Source organism: Coloeus monedula (genome assembly GCF_965178545.1).
Source record: "Coloeus monedula genome assembly, chromosome: 1".
Taxonomy (NCBI): domain Eukaryota; kingdom Metazoa; phylum Chordata; class Aves; order Passeriformes; family Corvidae; genus Coloeus; species Coloeus monedula.
The window spans coordinates 158,573,837-158,589,661 of NC_138781.1; the positions used below are offsets into that span (position 1 = coordinate 158,573,837).

General features: G+C 50.7%; 1 protein-coding gene across 1 annotated transcript; it reads right to left on the reverse strand.

The window, feature by feature from the left end:
• Positions 1-8,031: 8,031 nt before the first annotated feature.
• LOC309573393 (lymphocyte antigen 6E-like) lies at positions 8,032-11,398 on the reverse strand (the record flags this gene model as incomplete). The annotated part of the gene is made up of 3 exons (XM_082282327.1): positions 8,032-8,189; positions 9,110-9,229; positions 11,347-11,398. The coding sequence occupies 3 exons, from the start codon at positions 11,396-11,398 to the stop codon at positions 8,032-8,034; spliced, it is 330 nt and encodes a 109-aa protein (XP_082138453.1).
• Between the last annotated feature and the right edge of the window lie 4,427 nt (positions 11,399-15,825).

Sequence of the window (15,825 nt, forward strand, 5' to 3'; positions counted from 1 at the left end):
AGCTGCGTTTGGCTTCTTCCCACCACCCCTGGGGTTTGGTGAGAGCAGCTCAAGTGCCAAAATCAAAACCATCCACTGGCAGAGCATCCCCTCCAAGCCCAGCTTGGAAACCTCATGGATGGCAGCCTGGGAGTGGCATGGGAATCAAAATCCACCCACACAATCCAGGGAGCAACAGAAGGGTTGAAAATCCACCCTGGCTTTGAAGGCACCACCTGCTTGCCAAGGAAAGGGCACGGTGGGAACAACTTGCCCCATGTTGATTGTGCACATCGTGTTCCAGGCTTTGACTCATTCCCAAATTATTAAAACTGTCAGGAAAAGGACAACCAGGTCTTGAGGGGATTTTAAAAATGTTTCAGCAAAGAATTCCAGGGCCTTGAAATCGAGTCTGAACAGGGAGAGGCATTCCCAAAGTCACAGGCATGGGAGAGATTTGGCTCCTTAGTCTCCCTCCTCTCAAGGAGCAGAGGAGGAGGAAGGAAGGAGGATCTCCAATGGAAAAAGAGGTCCATGAAAATTCCCAGAAACTTATCCTTCCACTTCTGGAACAACATTCTGCAATGCCATTTCTTGGCATCAGGCCCCAGTTTTGCTCCCTGCCTCCCCACGTGGAAGAAAATCCACTTTCCTTCCAGCTGAAAGGGAAATGGGATGAAGGAAGTGCAAACAGAACCAAATTTGGGATCGGCTGAGCACCTGGAGACCAAAAGTTCTGCCTTTGTTCCCTGGGCATGGCTTTCCCAGAGACATCCTGGGAATCTCCTCTCCTCCACAGCCCCAAGCGGAGCCTCTGGTGGCACTTCCAGAGCCTAAATCCAGCCATGACATCCCCTCTGTCCTCACTGCCACCTGGTCCTGGTGGTGGGATGGGTCCTGCCCACCCCCTCTGATCCATCTCATTCCCCTGGGGAAGGGTGACCAGAAGAGAGGAGGATGCACCACGCTATCCAAGCAATCCTCAGGAATTGCTTCCCTTGGGTTTCTCAGCCAGCTGGTGGTCCTGGGCAGGTTCACAAAGTGCTCTGGTAATGAAGAAGAGCTGTGAATAAACTTCTACACCAGTAAATCATTCAAAAACTTGGCATTTTCCCATTATCAACACTCCCATGCCAAGAAACTCCACCCGGTCCATGCCCAGGAGACAGATTGGGATGTGTTTTGGGGATGGAAAGGGTGCCACAAGCACGCTGTGCCACGTGTCCTCACAGCTGGGGGACATCCCCTGCCCTGTGCTGTTTATCTGCCTGCATGGAGCCTCTCCCCATAGGATTTAACCTCGGGATCCTTCACGTGTTTGCTTCTTCCTGTTCCTGCGGTGCCGACTTTAGGGTGGAGGATTTGGGGTGGGAGGTGACACGATCTGTGGGGACACTGATGGGACAGCCTCCAACCCAGCTCCCTCTTGCTGCAAAGAAGAGGAAAGACCATTTCAGGAATGCCTGAACACCACTCCTGCCGGTTTCCTTGGAAGCAGGACAGCATCCAGGGGAAGCTCTGTGTTTCTGCCACCAAACCTTGGGGACCGGGGGTATTTTAGCAAATGAAATGTGGTTAAATGTAGAAAACCACCAGGCTCTGCTTCGCCAGAACCCATCAGCCCCAGAAGCAGGCAGCAAACCTTGGGAAGAGCATCTGTCTGCAGATAATCCAACCCTGCAGCAAGGGCCACGTGTCCAGGGAAAGCATGGAATTCTAAGCATAGGGAAAAGAGAAACATTTTTAAACTGCAAGAGGGGAGATTCGGATCAGATGTTAGGAAGGAATTCTTCCCTGGGAGGGTGGGGAGGCCCTGGCACAGGCTGCCCAGAGAAGCTGTGGCTGCCCCATCCCTGGAAGTGCCCAAGGCCAGGCTGGACGGGGCTTGGAGCAACCTGGTCTGGTGAAAGGTTATGGGGTGGAATGGGATGAGCTTTAAGGTCCTTTCCAATCCAAACTATTCCAGGATTCTTTGGGGTTTTTCTGCTGTGGGGCAGGGGTAAAGCACCACCTCCCTCACTCCCTGCTGACATCCAGCTGGGAGCTGGCTGATGAGCAGACAAACCAGTTTCCCACTTTTCCAGGGTGGAGCTCATCCCTGAGATCCTCTTTGCTCTCCTGGGTGCTGTAGCAGAGCTGTGATAGTGGTGGGGAGGGGGCAGCTGCTGGAGGGGGAGGCAGGCCAGTGGAGCTTTCCAAGGTTTTCTGAGGACACAGGGCTCTGCATCCCATCCTGGAACCCACCTCATTCCAGGGACCAAATCCTGGTCTCAGACCTCCTCTGTTTACACCATCAAGACTCTCCAAGTTGAACAAGGGGTCCTGGATCCCACCAGACCTGCTGGGCAGCCTCAACCCATCGTGTTGTCACCCTGGTGACACCAAATCAGCCAGCGGCCAAGTGACCAAGGCCCTGAGCAATGGCCACACCCTCATCTGCTCCTCTGTGTCCACATCAAGCTCCTTTGTGACAGGGAGGAGGGCAGGAATGTCTTTCTGCAGCGTTTGCAGGCCCGGTTTCGAAGAGAACTCCCAACAAAAGCTTTCCAGTGAGTCAAGGAACAGCATTTCCGGAGGAGGGAGCGACGTGGGAGCAGCCCCGGCGTTGCCTCGACAGTTTCTGGGAAGGAGGAGTTGGAGCAGCACGGAGCTGCAGGGACCTGGGAGAGGCACAGACACTGTGGGTGGGCACCTGACCCTCCTGATCCTGCTCCAAGGTCATCCCTGGGCCAGCTGGATGAAACATTCCCAAGGGACTGAGATCCAAAGAGCCCTCCAGGTCACCTGGAGTTGTTATCTCCATTTTTATCACATGAATCAGACACTGAGTGACTCTCCCAAGGTCAGACATGGGGAAGTGGTGGAAAAGCTTGAAGTCCAACCTGGAACACCCTCTCCCAATAAAAAAACTCGGAGAACTTCTTCCCTGCTCCACTTCCCTGGAATTGCTGAAGGAATCAGGTCAAAGACAGGGCGAAAGCTCAGAGAAGAGGAGGAAAAAAGCGGAGTTTCCATTATTAGGCCAAGTGCTGGCCCTGTGTTTTGGCTGTGGCCATTCCTGGAGGGAGTCAGGGGCAGGAAGATGCTCAAGGAGTCCCTGCAAAGAGGGAATGTGTAGGAAAATCAGGAAAAGGCACTCAGAATGTGGCAAAAAGGCACAGCCCCACCCGATCTGATCCCCTCTTTACTCGCCAAAATTCCATGGGTGCCAAGAAAATAAAGTTCCCTTCATGCTGCCAGGCCCATCCCAACAATTTCGGGGATTCCCAGGAGTGGGACAGAAGGGTCACATTTCCTTCCAAGCTGCCCATGGTTACAAGCTCTGGATTAAAACCGTGCAGGGCTTCGGGATTTGGATGGAAATGCCCCATTCTAACACAGGGTATTGGATGCTCCAGAATTATCCCAGAGTCCAAAGCAAGGCACATCCCAGATTGCCAACGGCACGGGAGGGAGCAGACACTGGAGAACAGCCAGGACCTGGAATCAGCAGGATGGACCCACAGCCTGCGTGGATCCTTCGCTGGGCTGCTTCCAGCCCAGCCGGCTCATCCCTCACACGGCTGCTCGCTTTTTTTCCCTGGAAATTGCTCCAGGATCAGCGGCTTTCCATGGGCTGGCACAATTCCATGGCCTGGGACAGAGGCAGCAGCTCCCTCTCGTGGGGTTTTCTGGCTCTTCGTGCTGGAAACCAGCCAGAATTTCCCAGGAAAGTGGGATTTTTATTGTTGTGTCTCCCTGTCCCTCAGTTCAGAATATTCATTAGTGCCCCAGACATGGAAATTTTATGGAAAAGTGCCAACTTCTATCAAATTCCACCTCGTAGGCGGGTGGGTTTTTTATAGTTTTGCCACCTTTTTTTTTAAGTTGGTTTTATTTTCCTCACTCAATCTGGGATTCAAAACAACTCATTTAGGCATGGAAAGGGTCGATCCTTTGGATTCACTCACCCAGGGCCTCTGGAAAGATTTGGGGGTCTCCATGGAGCCACTCAGGTGCTGTTCTGGCGGGGGGGGCCCCAATATCTGCAATTTGGGGAGAAGATACAGACTGAGGCATCCAGCATTTAGATAAGGCCAGGACACGAATCCCCTAAAGTTATTTCAGTTTGGAATGCTGGAAATCCAACGTGTTTCATGAAGTCAAAAGTTTAAAAAAAAGGAGAATTAAAATTTTAAAAAGCACATTTTTGATTTTTTGTTTCACTCCATCTTGACCCCCAAGCAGCTCCAGTGATTTTAGCTTCCAGCTCTTGGTTTGGAACATTCCTGGTTTCCCCCAAAAGCTGGAATTTCCCCCAAAGCTGCATTCCCTGCAGCTTTTCCACCCAAACTCCCAGCAGGAAACTCTCACAAGCTCAGAGACATGTCTGTGCATCTCTGGTACCTGCTGGGAACAGCCAGGTCACTTCTCCCCTCTCCATCTTCCCTGGTTTCCGTGCCCCAGCCGGTCACTCTGGAATCCCAGTGCTCTTGGTTACTCCCCAAACCAAACGAGGACCTCACCCCCTTCCCTGAACCCTACAAAGAATTAGGAAACACCTCTGGGGTTGCTGTGCCTCAGAGAGGAGGTTTGGGGTTTTCCTGCCTGGCCCAACACTCATCTCACGTTGGGGGTGGCAGGGGCGACAATGAGGTGGCCACTGGTCACATGTCACCATCTGATGTCCCTTCTTCCATGGATCACTGCCTTGGGAATTGTTCTCCCTCCTCTTCAAGGTTTGATGTCTCTATCCCATTCCTCCCTCCCTCCCAGCACTCCCTCAGCCTTGCCCACACACATGGATTGGCACAGGGATAAATTTCTCCACAGGATTTGGCTGTTGGTGGCTCTGATAGCAAAGGTTCCTTCAGGACCTGAAGGAACCACGTCACGACTCCATCCAGCACGTCCCTGAGGTATTGAAACTGGTTATTATCCATGGCCAGGCATTTATTATTCCATGTGGGAGTGTTGCTCCATGTCAATTCCACGTGATCCTGCCGGCTCCAGCCGCTGAAAGGGCTCTGTGTTTGCTTTGTGCTGCCTCTTCCAGTGCCATGCTCAGGGAATTCTGCCTCCAAGGAGCTTTTTCCATGCCTTGGAGGACAGTATCTCCCTCTCCCCTCTGTCCCCATGTTCATCAGGTTGGGTGTTCCCTCCCCAAATTCCTGCAATAACACCAGGATGAGCCTCTGGAGCATCTTCACCTCTGTCCAAGCCTTTGGATGTGGTCAGAGAAGCTCAGAGTGGTCTGGAGTGAGGAGAAAAAGATTTTGCCAACCCCTTTTTGTTTAGGATCCACCTTCCCAATCCAAGGGGTGGATGTTGCCTTGCAGGACACAGCTCAGGGTCATTTTCCGGGCAGCCTCATCCGTGCATTAATGACTCCCATCTTTCCGTGGTCCCGTCTGGCCCTAATTCCAGGTCAAAATTAGTGGTTGGGAATCACACCCTCCTCTCCTTCCTGCACATCTCAGATGTCTTGGAGAGGAGTAATTGCCACCAGGGTTGATTGGCATTATGGGAGGAGAGATTTCCATATCCTTGAGCTGCAGTGGGAATTACAGGATCATGGAATGGATTGGGTTGGAAGGAACCTTCAGGACCATCCAGTTCCAACCCCCTGCCATGGGAACACCTTCTGCTATCCCAGCTTGCTCCCAGCCCCATCCAACCTGGCCTTGAACATTTTCAGGGATGGGGCAGCCACAGCTTCCCTGGGAAATCCATTCCAGGGCCTCACCCCCTTCCCAATAAAGATTTTCTTCCCAATATCCCATCTAAGCCTTTCCTCTTATACTTTATTTTTTTATGATGTAGAAAAATAACCCTTTGCTCTTCAACCAAGCCCAGGATGATTTATATTCCCTTTCTATTATCCCATGGATACAAGGAAGTTTTTCTGCAGCAAAGGCACAGCAAATCAAGCAAAAAAACCCCAGCCAGTTTTGCTTTAAAGCAGCAAAAAGAAATTCCCAACTGTGTTTTCCTGCAGGCTGGGGGAGCCTCTGTCTCCATGACTGCAGGAAGAATAAATCCAACCCAATGAAATATTAATTATTAGAGCCTGTCCGACTGGGATTCCTCAGTACTTTCAGAGAGCAGAAAAATTCTGGCGCGCAGGAGAAAAAGCACACAAATCCCTTTTTTGTTGCTGTTGTTTTTTGTTGTTTTTTTATGAGGAAATATTGTGTGATGAGTAAATTAGGAGTTTTGGGTTGAGGGAAGGGAGGGGGCTGGGATTGCTTCAGGGTGGGAAATAAAAATTCCTGAAGAGGGTTGGGAAGAGATCATGGTGTAAATAAGAGGAAAAGGTTCCTTCACATGGTAAGAGGGAGTGAAGAAAAGAAGTTGATTAATAGAAGAGAGACACATCCCTGCAAATTCCCTGTTCTGCAGAACATGGGAAGAAACCCTTTATCCTGAGAAGCCCCGGGCTCCAGCCTGAGGCAGCTCCGCTCAGCACAGCTCAAAGCCCCTTTTGTCCCCGTTGTTTACCAGGCTTGGGTTGGAAGCACAACACAGAGCGTCATCCCTTGGCTGAGGAATGTTTTGCAGATCTGGGAGCTTTGACTCGAGTTAAAGCATTCCCATGATTTTTCTAGAGCAAAATTCCTCCAAAAGGTGTTGTTTAGGAGAAAGGAGAGGCATTCAGAACACATCTGGCAATGAAAAACCTCTGTTGTCTTGTTGTTTATTTTTCCAGCTCCTTTTCACCCTCATTTCTCTGCAGCCTCTGGAAACATCTCCATTGAGTATCTGGCCTCTCTGGAATCTCTGTTCTCCTTATAAACCTCTCCAAGTTTCCTCAGCAGCTCGACCCAAATGCTGCAAATGCTTTTCATGAGGGGAAGCAAAGGAGGAGGCACCGATTTCTTCTCTCTGGTGCCCAGGACCTGAGGGAAAAACTCAGGTCCCTGTGTCAGGGAAGGTTAGGCTGGATTTTAGGAAAAGGTTCTTCATCCAGAGGGTCTTTGGGCACTGGAACTCCCCAGGGAAGTGGTCACAGCACCAAGCCTGACAGAGTTCCAGAAGTACTTGGAAAAAGCTTTCAGGCACAGGGTGGGATTGTGCAGGGCCAGGAGTTGGGCTTTGATGATCCTTGTGGGTTCCTTCCAACTCAGGATATTCCGTGATTCCCCTGCTGGTGCTTTGGGAGATGGCGGAGGGATAGCCAAATGAATGGATTGTTGGAAGACACAATTCCAAGTGGTAGGAATTGTGAATCCAGGGAGCTGCTGCCCCCCCCCCCCCCCCAACAGCAAAGCACGTGAAGGAAGGGATTCCCAAGGATGCTGGAAGTGGAGGTGGGGACAGATGTGCAGATAAGAGGGGTTGTTCTTTTTCCCCAGCACCTGCCACTCTGTGGCTCTGACTGCACCCAAAATAGGATAAAATTCCAGAAGAAACCCCTCTAGAGATGCAGGAAGTGCAGAAGGAGCATCTCCCTCCCAAAGCTGAAGGACAAAGACATTGAGGGGCTGGAGCGTGTCCAGAGAAGGGAACGAAGGTGGGGAAGGGGCTGGAGCCCCAAGAGAGCTGAGGGAGCTGGGAAAGGGGCTCAGCCTGGAGAAAAGGAGGCTCAGGGGGAAATTTCTGGCTCTGCAAAACTCCCTGACAGGAGAGGGCAGCCAGGTAGGGGTCAGGCTCTGCTCCCAGAGAAAAAAGGACAGGACAAGAGGAAATGGCCTCAAGTTGTACCAGGGAAGGTTCAGGTTGGACATCAGGAAGAATTTCTTCATGGAAAGAGTGGTCAGGCATTGGAAGGAGCTGCTCAGGGAGGTGGTGGAGTCCCATCCCTGGAGGTGTCCAAGGAATGCCTGGATGTGGCACTCAGAACTCTGGTGGGGATACTGGAGCCACAGAGCTGAAGGTTGAGAAGAAAATGAGAAGAAGGTTGGGAGACACCACAGGGCAAGATGATGACCACAACACTTTATCTGTTCCTCATGTTTGATGTCCACACCTTCCTGGGGGAATCTGGCCAGGCTCTTCAGTCCTTCAGGATCCATTTTCTCCCAGCACCACTGAGCAGGTGAAGAAGGACATGGAATGGGCCTCCCTGGCAACTCATGGCCGAGCCAGCCGGGGCCCCGGGCACGCACTCAGGTTGCACAGGAAGCTTTGGCAGCAGTAGGAGGTGTAGGTGGCCAGGCCCAGTTTGAAGTTGTGGTGTGGGCAGGTGTCGGAGCACTTCTTGGTGATCCTCTTCCAAAAGGACAAAAAGCCTGGCCCAGAGAAGGGAGAGAGCAGAATTAGCAGTGGGATTTGTTGAGTGATCCTTGTGCAGATGGATTTGGGTTGATGAGTCCCATTGTCCCCCCGCAGCCCCAGAGATCAGCATGAGAGCCATCCTGGCCCCACCACAGCCTAGGAATTGTTGGTGACCTCCTGCGCAAGGAATTCCATATCCATGCTGGGCATCCAGCACTTACCAGCATGGATCCACATATCAAGACATTTTTAGGTGTGCAATGACAACGTTCCTTCCTGGATTTAAATCACATTTCCAGGCTTCTCTGCTTGAGGGAAATAATTCTGTTCCACTCTATACCTGGCTTGGATCAGAAATAGTGTGACCAGCAAGACCAGGGGAATGATTTTTCCCCTTTCTTGTCACCAGTGAGGCCACACCTCAAATCTTGGGGTCACTTTTTGGGCCCTCACTGCAACAAAGACTCTGAGGAGATGGAGCGTGTCCAGGGAAGGGAATGGAGCTGGGGAAGGGTCTGGAGCACCAGGAGAGGCTGAGGGAGCTGGAGGGGCTCAGCCTGGAGAAAAGGAAGCTCAGGAGGGACCTTCTGGCTCTCTATAACTCCATGAGGGTGCAGCCAGGTTGGGGTCGGGCTGTGCTCCCAGGGAACAAGGAATCAAGGTTCAAATTTATTTATCCTTCCTCTGAAGGATCCTTCCTCTTCTCTCAATGTTCCTTGACTTTTCATGCAGGAATAAAACAACAGCTGAAGAGAACAATCTCAACGTGTGATGGGGAGGAGGATTTCAAACCTCCAGCACTGCCAGGCTGGGTTAGGAAGGACTCCACCTCCCACAGGTGCTTCCCAACAGCTCCTCAGCCCATAAAAAATCCAGCCCAAACCTCACGTCCTGTTCCTGAGTCCCCACGAGGGGATCCAGAGCCAGCACCTACCGATTCCTACGGAGGCCACATTGGTGACACAGTACTCGTCCTTGTCCGAGCACTTCTCGGCCTTCAGGCAGCTCCAGTTGCTTTGTTCCCAGTTGCAGGTGTAGCAGTACAGGGCATTTGCTGCAGGAAGAGACACAAAACATGGAAGAGGGAGATGGAATCATCCTGGTTTGTGCCAGCCACAGTGTGACCAGGAGGACCAGGACAGGGATTGTCCCTCTGTGCTGGGCACTGGTGAGGCCACACCTCAAATCCTGTGTCCAGTTTTGTCCCCTCATGACAAGACAGACATTGAGGGGCTGGAGCGTGTCCAGGGAAGGGAGCAGAGCTGGGAAAGGGTCTGGAGCACCAGGAGCTGCTGAGGGAGCTGGGAAAGGGGCTCAGCCTGGAGAAAAGGAGGCTCAGGGGGAACCTTCTGGATCTGCACAACTCCCTGACAGGAGGGGGCAGCCAGGGGTGGGTCAGGCTCTGCTCCCAGGAACAAGGGACAGGACAAGAGGAGAAGGCCTCAAACTACACCAGGCAAGGTTCAGGTTGGACATCAGGAAGAATTTCTTCATGGAAAGGGTGGTCAGGCACTGGAAGGAGCTGCTCAGGGAGGTGGTGGAGACCCCATCCCTGGAGGTGTCCAAGGAACGCCTGGACGTGGCACTCAGAGCTCTGGTGGTGATCAGCCAAAGGTTGGAGTCAAGGATCTTGGAGGTCTTTTCCAACCTAAATGATTCTGGGATTCTGTGAAATGCCAGCAGCAAAAATTATCCCCTGCTTTTCATGGAGTCTCAAACACATGAGGTGCAGGTCTGATGAAAGCCATGGAGCTGAAAGACCCAATCCACTCTTCCAATGCTACATCCAGCCTGGCCTTGGACACTTCTGGGGATGGGGCAGCCACAGCTTCTCTGGGCACCCTGTGCCAGGGCCTCAGCACCCTCACAGGGAAGATTTTTTTCCATATATCCAACCTAAATCTCCCCTCCTTCAATTTGATAGGCCAAGGGTGCTGGGTTTGATGTGATGCTTGGAGCAGGGAAGGGCAGGGACTCCTGGAGGAGTTTCCAAGGATGTCCCAAGGCCTGGGGTCACCTTTTTTACTTGCTGGGGACTATTAAACTGCAGCCTAATTAGGCAGAAAGCATTGGCAGATGAAGAGGATTAATTGGGACCTCCACAGCCTAAAGTCAGGCTCCCACGCCTTTGTGTTTGGGTGGGATATCAGTGCCCTCAAAAAATAAATCCAGAACCTGGTTTAAAGGAAAAAGAAGATGAGGAGAAGGACTTTTTACTCTCTGCTGTGAGTATTCAGCCCTAAGACACGTGCAGTGAATGCTTAATTTTTACTGCCTGGATAATCCAACGTGGATTAGGCCAGGCTTCATTTTGGCACTGAGGACAACCTCCCTGTCTCCCAGGCCTTGTTAACACTTGGAAATCTGTCAGGATCACTGTTCTGGTGAGTGAACAAAGCTAAATAGCAGAAAGGTATTCTTAGGCCACAATGGGCCAGAAATAACTATTCCAAGGAATTCTTTTTTTTTGCACCGGACGCGTGGCACAATTCCAAGCACTGGCAAAGCCCATCCCGCTCTCCAAAGTGAGGATAAGGTTTATTCTCTCTGGTCTATAGAGGATATAGGATCATATTCCTTTAAAAGGCTCTGATTTAATTTGCCATCTCTCTGAGAAATGAAATGCACCATCTAAAACAAATTACTATGCAAATACCCACCACCATTAACCCATTCCATCCACATCCCAACTTCTCCTCAATTCCCTGACTTTGTCCCAAAATCTCTGAAGTCAGCAAGCTGTGGGGTCTCTGAGATGGGTAGAAACAGCTGCACAAGGGCAGATGTTGGAGGTGTGGCCCTGTTCTCGTGGACCAGGAACACAGAGCATTGTACTGTCTTCATCAAAATTTAGGAATAACCACAGCCTTGCACCACCCCGACAGGAAAACTCCCTAGGAAGTCTCTCAAAGGCAGAACAGTGAGAACTGCCTCCTATTTTCTGTCTTGTTTCCATAAAAATCCAGTAGGACAGGGAAATTTCCCGTTGGAAAAGAAACTTTTTGCACACCCAGACTGAGTTTCCAGATAAAAACTTCCAAAACGAGCAGTGTCCTTCACCTGCACCATTGCAAGAGCTGAGGAGCTCCCTTCCATGATTTCTTTCCCTGGATATGAGGCATACCTACCTTTAAAACACTCAGCTATACATTATCTAGGAGCAAATCTCACCTTGAGCTGCAAATAGGACCAAAGCCAGCACCGCAAGGAGGGAGAACTTCATCTTCTCCCGGTTGTCTCCACAGCCCAGGAAAAACACCCTCACCTGGGGACAGGATATAAATCTTCCCTGCCTTTGGATGGAGTGATGAGGAAGCCAATGATTTGGAAAGAGTGGGCAGGGATGATGGATCAGATGAGAGGCCAGGAATGCATGTGGGTTGTTTTCTCACCTCAGCATTGCCTTCAGGCTGGGCTGGCGATTCCAGGGAGCAGTGAAAGCACTCTGGGAATTCACACCATTCATTGGGATTAATCCTTTAATTCATCTCTGGTCAGGCCAGCAGTGCTGCTGATGTCTGGGTGGGGGTTTTGTTCTGATCATTGCATCTGTGGCTGAAGAGTTCCTTTTCTCAAAGGAAAATGGGAACAAGTAGCATAAATTAATGGAATTGTTTGGGTGGATTGTGCCAAGCGCATTTCCAGGGTTAGGCCTGGAGAACTCCCAACATCTACAGTCAAGGTAAACCAAGCTGGATATTCATGGGGACAGGAAATGCATAACTTGGTTACCTGCAAAGTCTTAAATCATAAAATCATCGAATGGTTTGGGTTGGAAGGGACCTTAAAGACCATCTCATTCCAACCCCCTGCCATGGACAGGGACATCTTCCAGGTGCCTCCAAGCCCCATCCAACCTGGTTTTGAACACTTCCAGCAAGGGTTAAAAATACCTTTGTCCCCCTTTTCCATGGAGCATCCAATTCAAAGTCCTGCTCAATACCAGTCAGACAAAAATGTCCTCAGCCTTTAGGATTTCTCTGCGTGAAAGGGGTGGAGCTGGAGCTGACAACTTCATTCGTTCTGGGGCTTCCAGCTGACTGCCTGTCCCACTTGTGCTTCCAAGGAAAGAGTTATCAGGATATTTAGTGCTGGATATCAGCAGACATCTCCATGAATCACCAAGCCACCAAGGGGCAAAGAGGGTGAAGCAGGAGGAGCCCCTTGGAGTGCAGCCGCTTGGGCAATCAGATGTCTGCTTATCCCATCCTTCTCCCTCCTCCAGGAAAATAGAGCAGAGATCCACACAGCCTGGGCTTTAGGAGATGGAGAAGCAGAAGAAGAAGAGGCAGAGGCTCCAAAAACATGTGGAAGAAAGATTGGGTGAGGTGAAGGTTAAAATGATTGGGGGTCAACATGATTTTCTTGGCAGGAGCCAAGTGAGGTGAACAAAATTCCCTGAAGCAGAGGAGATGCTCATCCAAGACATTCAGAGCATCGAGTGGGATCAATCACTGATCGCAGTGAAGGCACGGCCAGAGGAAGTTCAAAGAGACACCAAAACCCACCACATCTTCCTTTCCAAGGAAACAAAAGGTGGGGGGATTCTTGTGGAGAGCTTTTTTTGGTCGACTGTCAGATATTTTGGAGGTTTCTGACACCACCGGCTCTGCTGACGTAAAACTGGATCAACAGGATGGGGAAGTCAGCCCTGATAACCCCAGGAGCTCCAGCCATTCCTCTCCCATGGATCTACACCTGGGTGTGGAGAGGATAAACCACATCTCTTGCCCAAGAGATGAAACCGTGCCAGGCTTGGGGACTGCGTGCCCTGGGAATGCCGGAGGAGGTGTGTCAGTCCTGCCAGGTGTCACAAGGCAGTGACCAAAGAGCAGGACCTGTTCCAGGGAATAAGGATTGGCCAGCGTGATTCATCGTGGCATCAGGGGTGACTCTTTGGGGGAGTCTGGAAATCAGCCTGGGAAGCCAAAGCTCAGTATCCTGCAGCAGTGGGAGAACCCTGGAAAAGCTCAGTCCTCATGTTTTCACCAGTTTTGACTGGGTTTTTGTGGAAAAAAATGGAGAAATAATTGTGTTACTCTTCAGTATGATTTGGATTGTGGACTCCCCATCCCTGGAAGTGTTCAAAGCCAGGTTGGACGGGGCTTGAAGCAACCTGGTCTAGTGGAAGGTGTCCCTGCCCATGGCAGGGGGTTGGAACAAGAGGATTGTTAAAGTCCCTTTTAACCCAAACCATTCCATGATTAACAGGGTTTATTCCCTCAGTTCCAAGGACTGATGACACAAATATCTCCTGCCTGACCAGGGATTCAAATCTGCTCCTCACTGACAGCAGGAAGAGGATCTCCAAGGCCATGGGAAGTGGTCCACCACAGCTCCACTGGGAGGAGTGGATTGATGGACAAGAAGGATGATGGACAGAGGTGCACAATGGGTCAATTCCCATTCTGGGGGCTGCCAGTGGCCCACTGAGCCAGATTTTTGGGAAGTTACCATCCTGGCCTTGGGGATGTGTGATGCACATGTGAGGTGTGGCACTGCCATGGCTGGCATTTCCTCAGGAGCCTCGGGATGGTGGTGTCACCCTGGATGGCCAATACATGGCAGCAGCATGACTGGAGCATGGGAGGTTTGGCTGGGTGAGGGCAAAGGTCTGGAAAAAAGATGTCCCAGTATCCATAGGCTACAGCTGGGGCAGTAAATTCAACTCTTCCAGGACCATCTCCAGCACAGAGGCCAAGAGGCGGATATCAGTCTCTTGGGAATAATCCTTCCTTTGTTCCACCTCCTTTGTTTTATTCCAGATATTCCATGGAGTAATGGTGGTTGATCCATCCTAGAATCTTGCCAGGGAACGTGCCAACAATTAAAACGATCAATTAAATGCTGTGGATGATGTTCCAGATCAGGGATGTTCCTAGCAACTGTTTATTTCCCTAGCTCAGGCTTATCCTCGGAGATCAGGCCCTTGCAGGTGTGTGAATCACATCCTTCAGGATGAGGACTTGATCCTGGATTTATTCTTGGCTCTGGAACACTGCGCTGCATGCCTGTGTTGGAGCCATGGAAACGTGGCTTTGTTTGCCTGACCTCTGGAATATTCTGTTGAGTCTTCCTGGATGTAGAACAGAGACTGGAAGTCAAGGAATAGGGATCTGCTCATTTTTTGGGAGCCTTATACTGGATTCTTCTCCAAAATGGCATTGGGAAAAGTATCCACATAGGAAACGTGGTGATGAGGAAGGACAGAAACATCATGGATTGGCCTCATGGGACCTTTTCCTGTTATTTGTCCTGAAGTTTTCACCCACTCAGCTTCCCTGTGGTCAGAGGGTGACACACCTGCCTCATCCCTTCTCAGGTGGCATCTCAGATGATTCCCAGATAATTCCATCTATCCCAATCTCTGTTTTGCCATTCCCCCACCCCGTTCTAGCGCACCAGAGGTTGCAGGATGGAATTGGTTCTCAGCACCGGGGATATTCCAGTCCTAAATAAAACCTGGTGAAGCAATTGCAGAATCTTGTTCCCCATCCTTCATTTTTTGTGGAGTTTTGAGGGAGGAAGAGGCCAGATATGGCATCACTTTTTGGCAGGAATGACAACAGTTTGAAGGACAAATGGCCCTGGGAGAAGAGGAACTTTCTGTGTTGAGCACCTCCTGGATGAGTGGGAGCTCCAGCTCCTCCCTTCCTCAACCCAATGACACTGAACAGTGATTTTTCCTTCCCTCTTTTTTCCATCTTTATCCTTCTCCACAGGGATTTCCCTGTGCCGATCCTGCAAGGCTCATTCTTTGCATCCTTCCTGGTTGTGACCTCCTCAAAATCAGGACACCAAGGTGAGCTATCACCACCATCCCCCTGACACAGATGTATGCTCATCTCAGACCTTCACAGCTGCTCAGATTCCAGGGAAACCAAGAAGATCTTGGATCCACACTGGTTTAAACCCTTTGTGTGTCAAACACTGAAGGACTCGGTCTCTGTGGCTGCTCCTGCCAATCTCCTGCACTTTCCCCATTCCTGGGTGCTCTGGAGGTGTCCAAGTGTCTATTCCCATGGGGAAGACACTCAAGATCAGGACCCAAGTGTGGGCAGCCTCGGGCTGGGATACGCCAAGGTGTTGAAATCCCGAGTATTTGCCCTTTGGCTTCCTTTCTTCCAAGCAGGACAGGGAAATGGTGCCCCAGGGCCATCCCAAATCCCTGGTTATGGATATGCCCTGGTTATGGATATGCCCTGGTTTTACGGTGTCTCTGGGACTCCTGTATTGCCCAAATCCCAGCTGGATCTGGATGAAGTCACGTAAAGGATTACACTTGTAACTGGGGACATTAATGGGGGGATCCAACAGAGACGTCCAGCTCCAAAGGAGCCCTTCAAGCTTCCCTGGGGCTGGAATCACTGCAGAAGAGCTGTCATGGAATCTATACCAATAATACATGGAAAACCCATGCACAATTCCAAGGGCTATCCCACAGCTGGCCACACTTTTTAATTGTTAATGCGTTCCTCAGTGTGGCTTTGACCTGACCAGGTGGGACCATCCCTGAAAATCTCATATCCAAAATCCCAGACCTTCTCCAGAGAGGACACTGGAACCATGCCACTGGAGCTGTAAATCCATTATTTTTCAAGACTTTTTTTTTTTCCATAAACCTCCTGAAATTTCCATCTGGCTGAGACA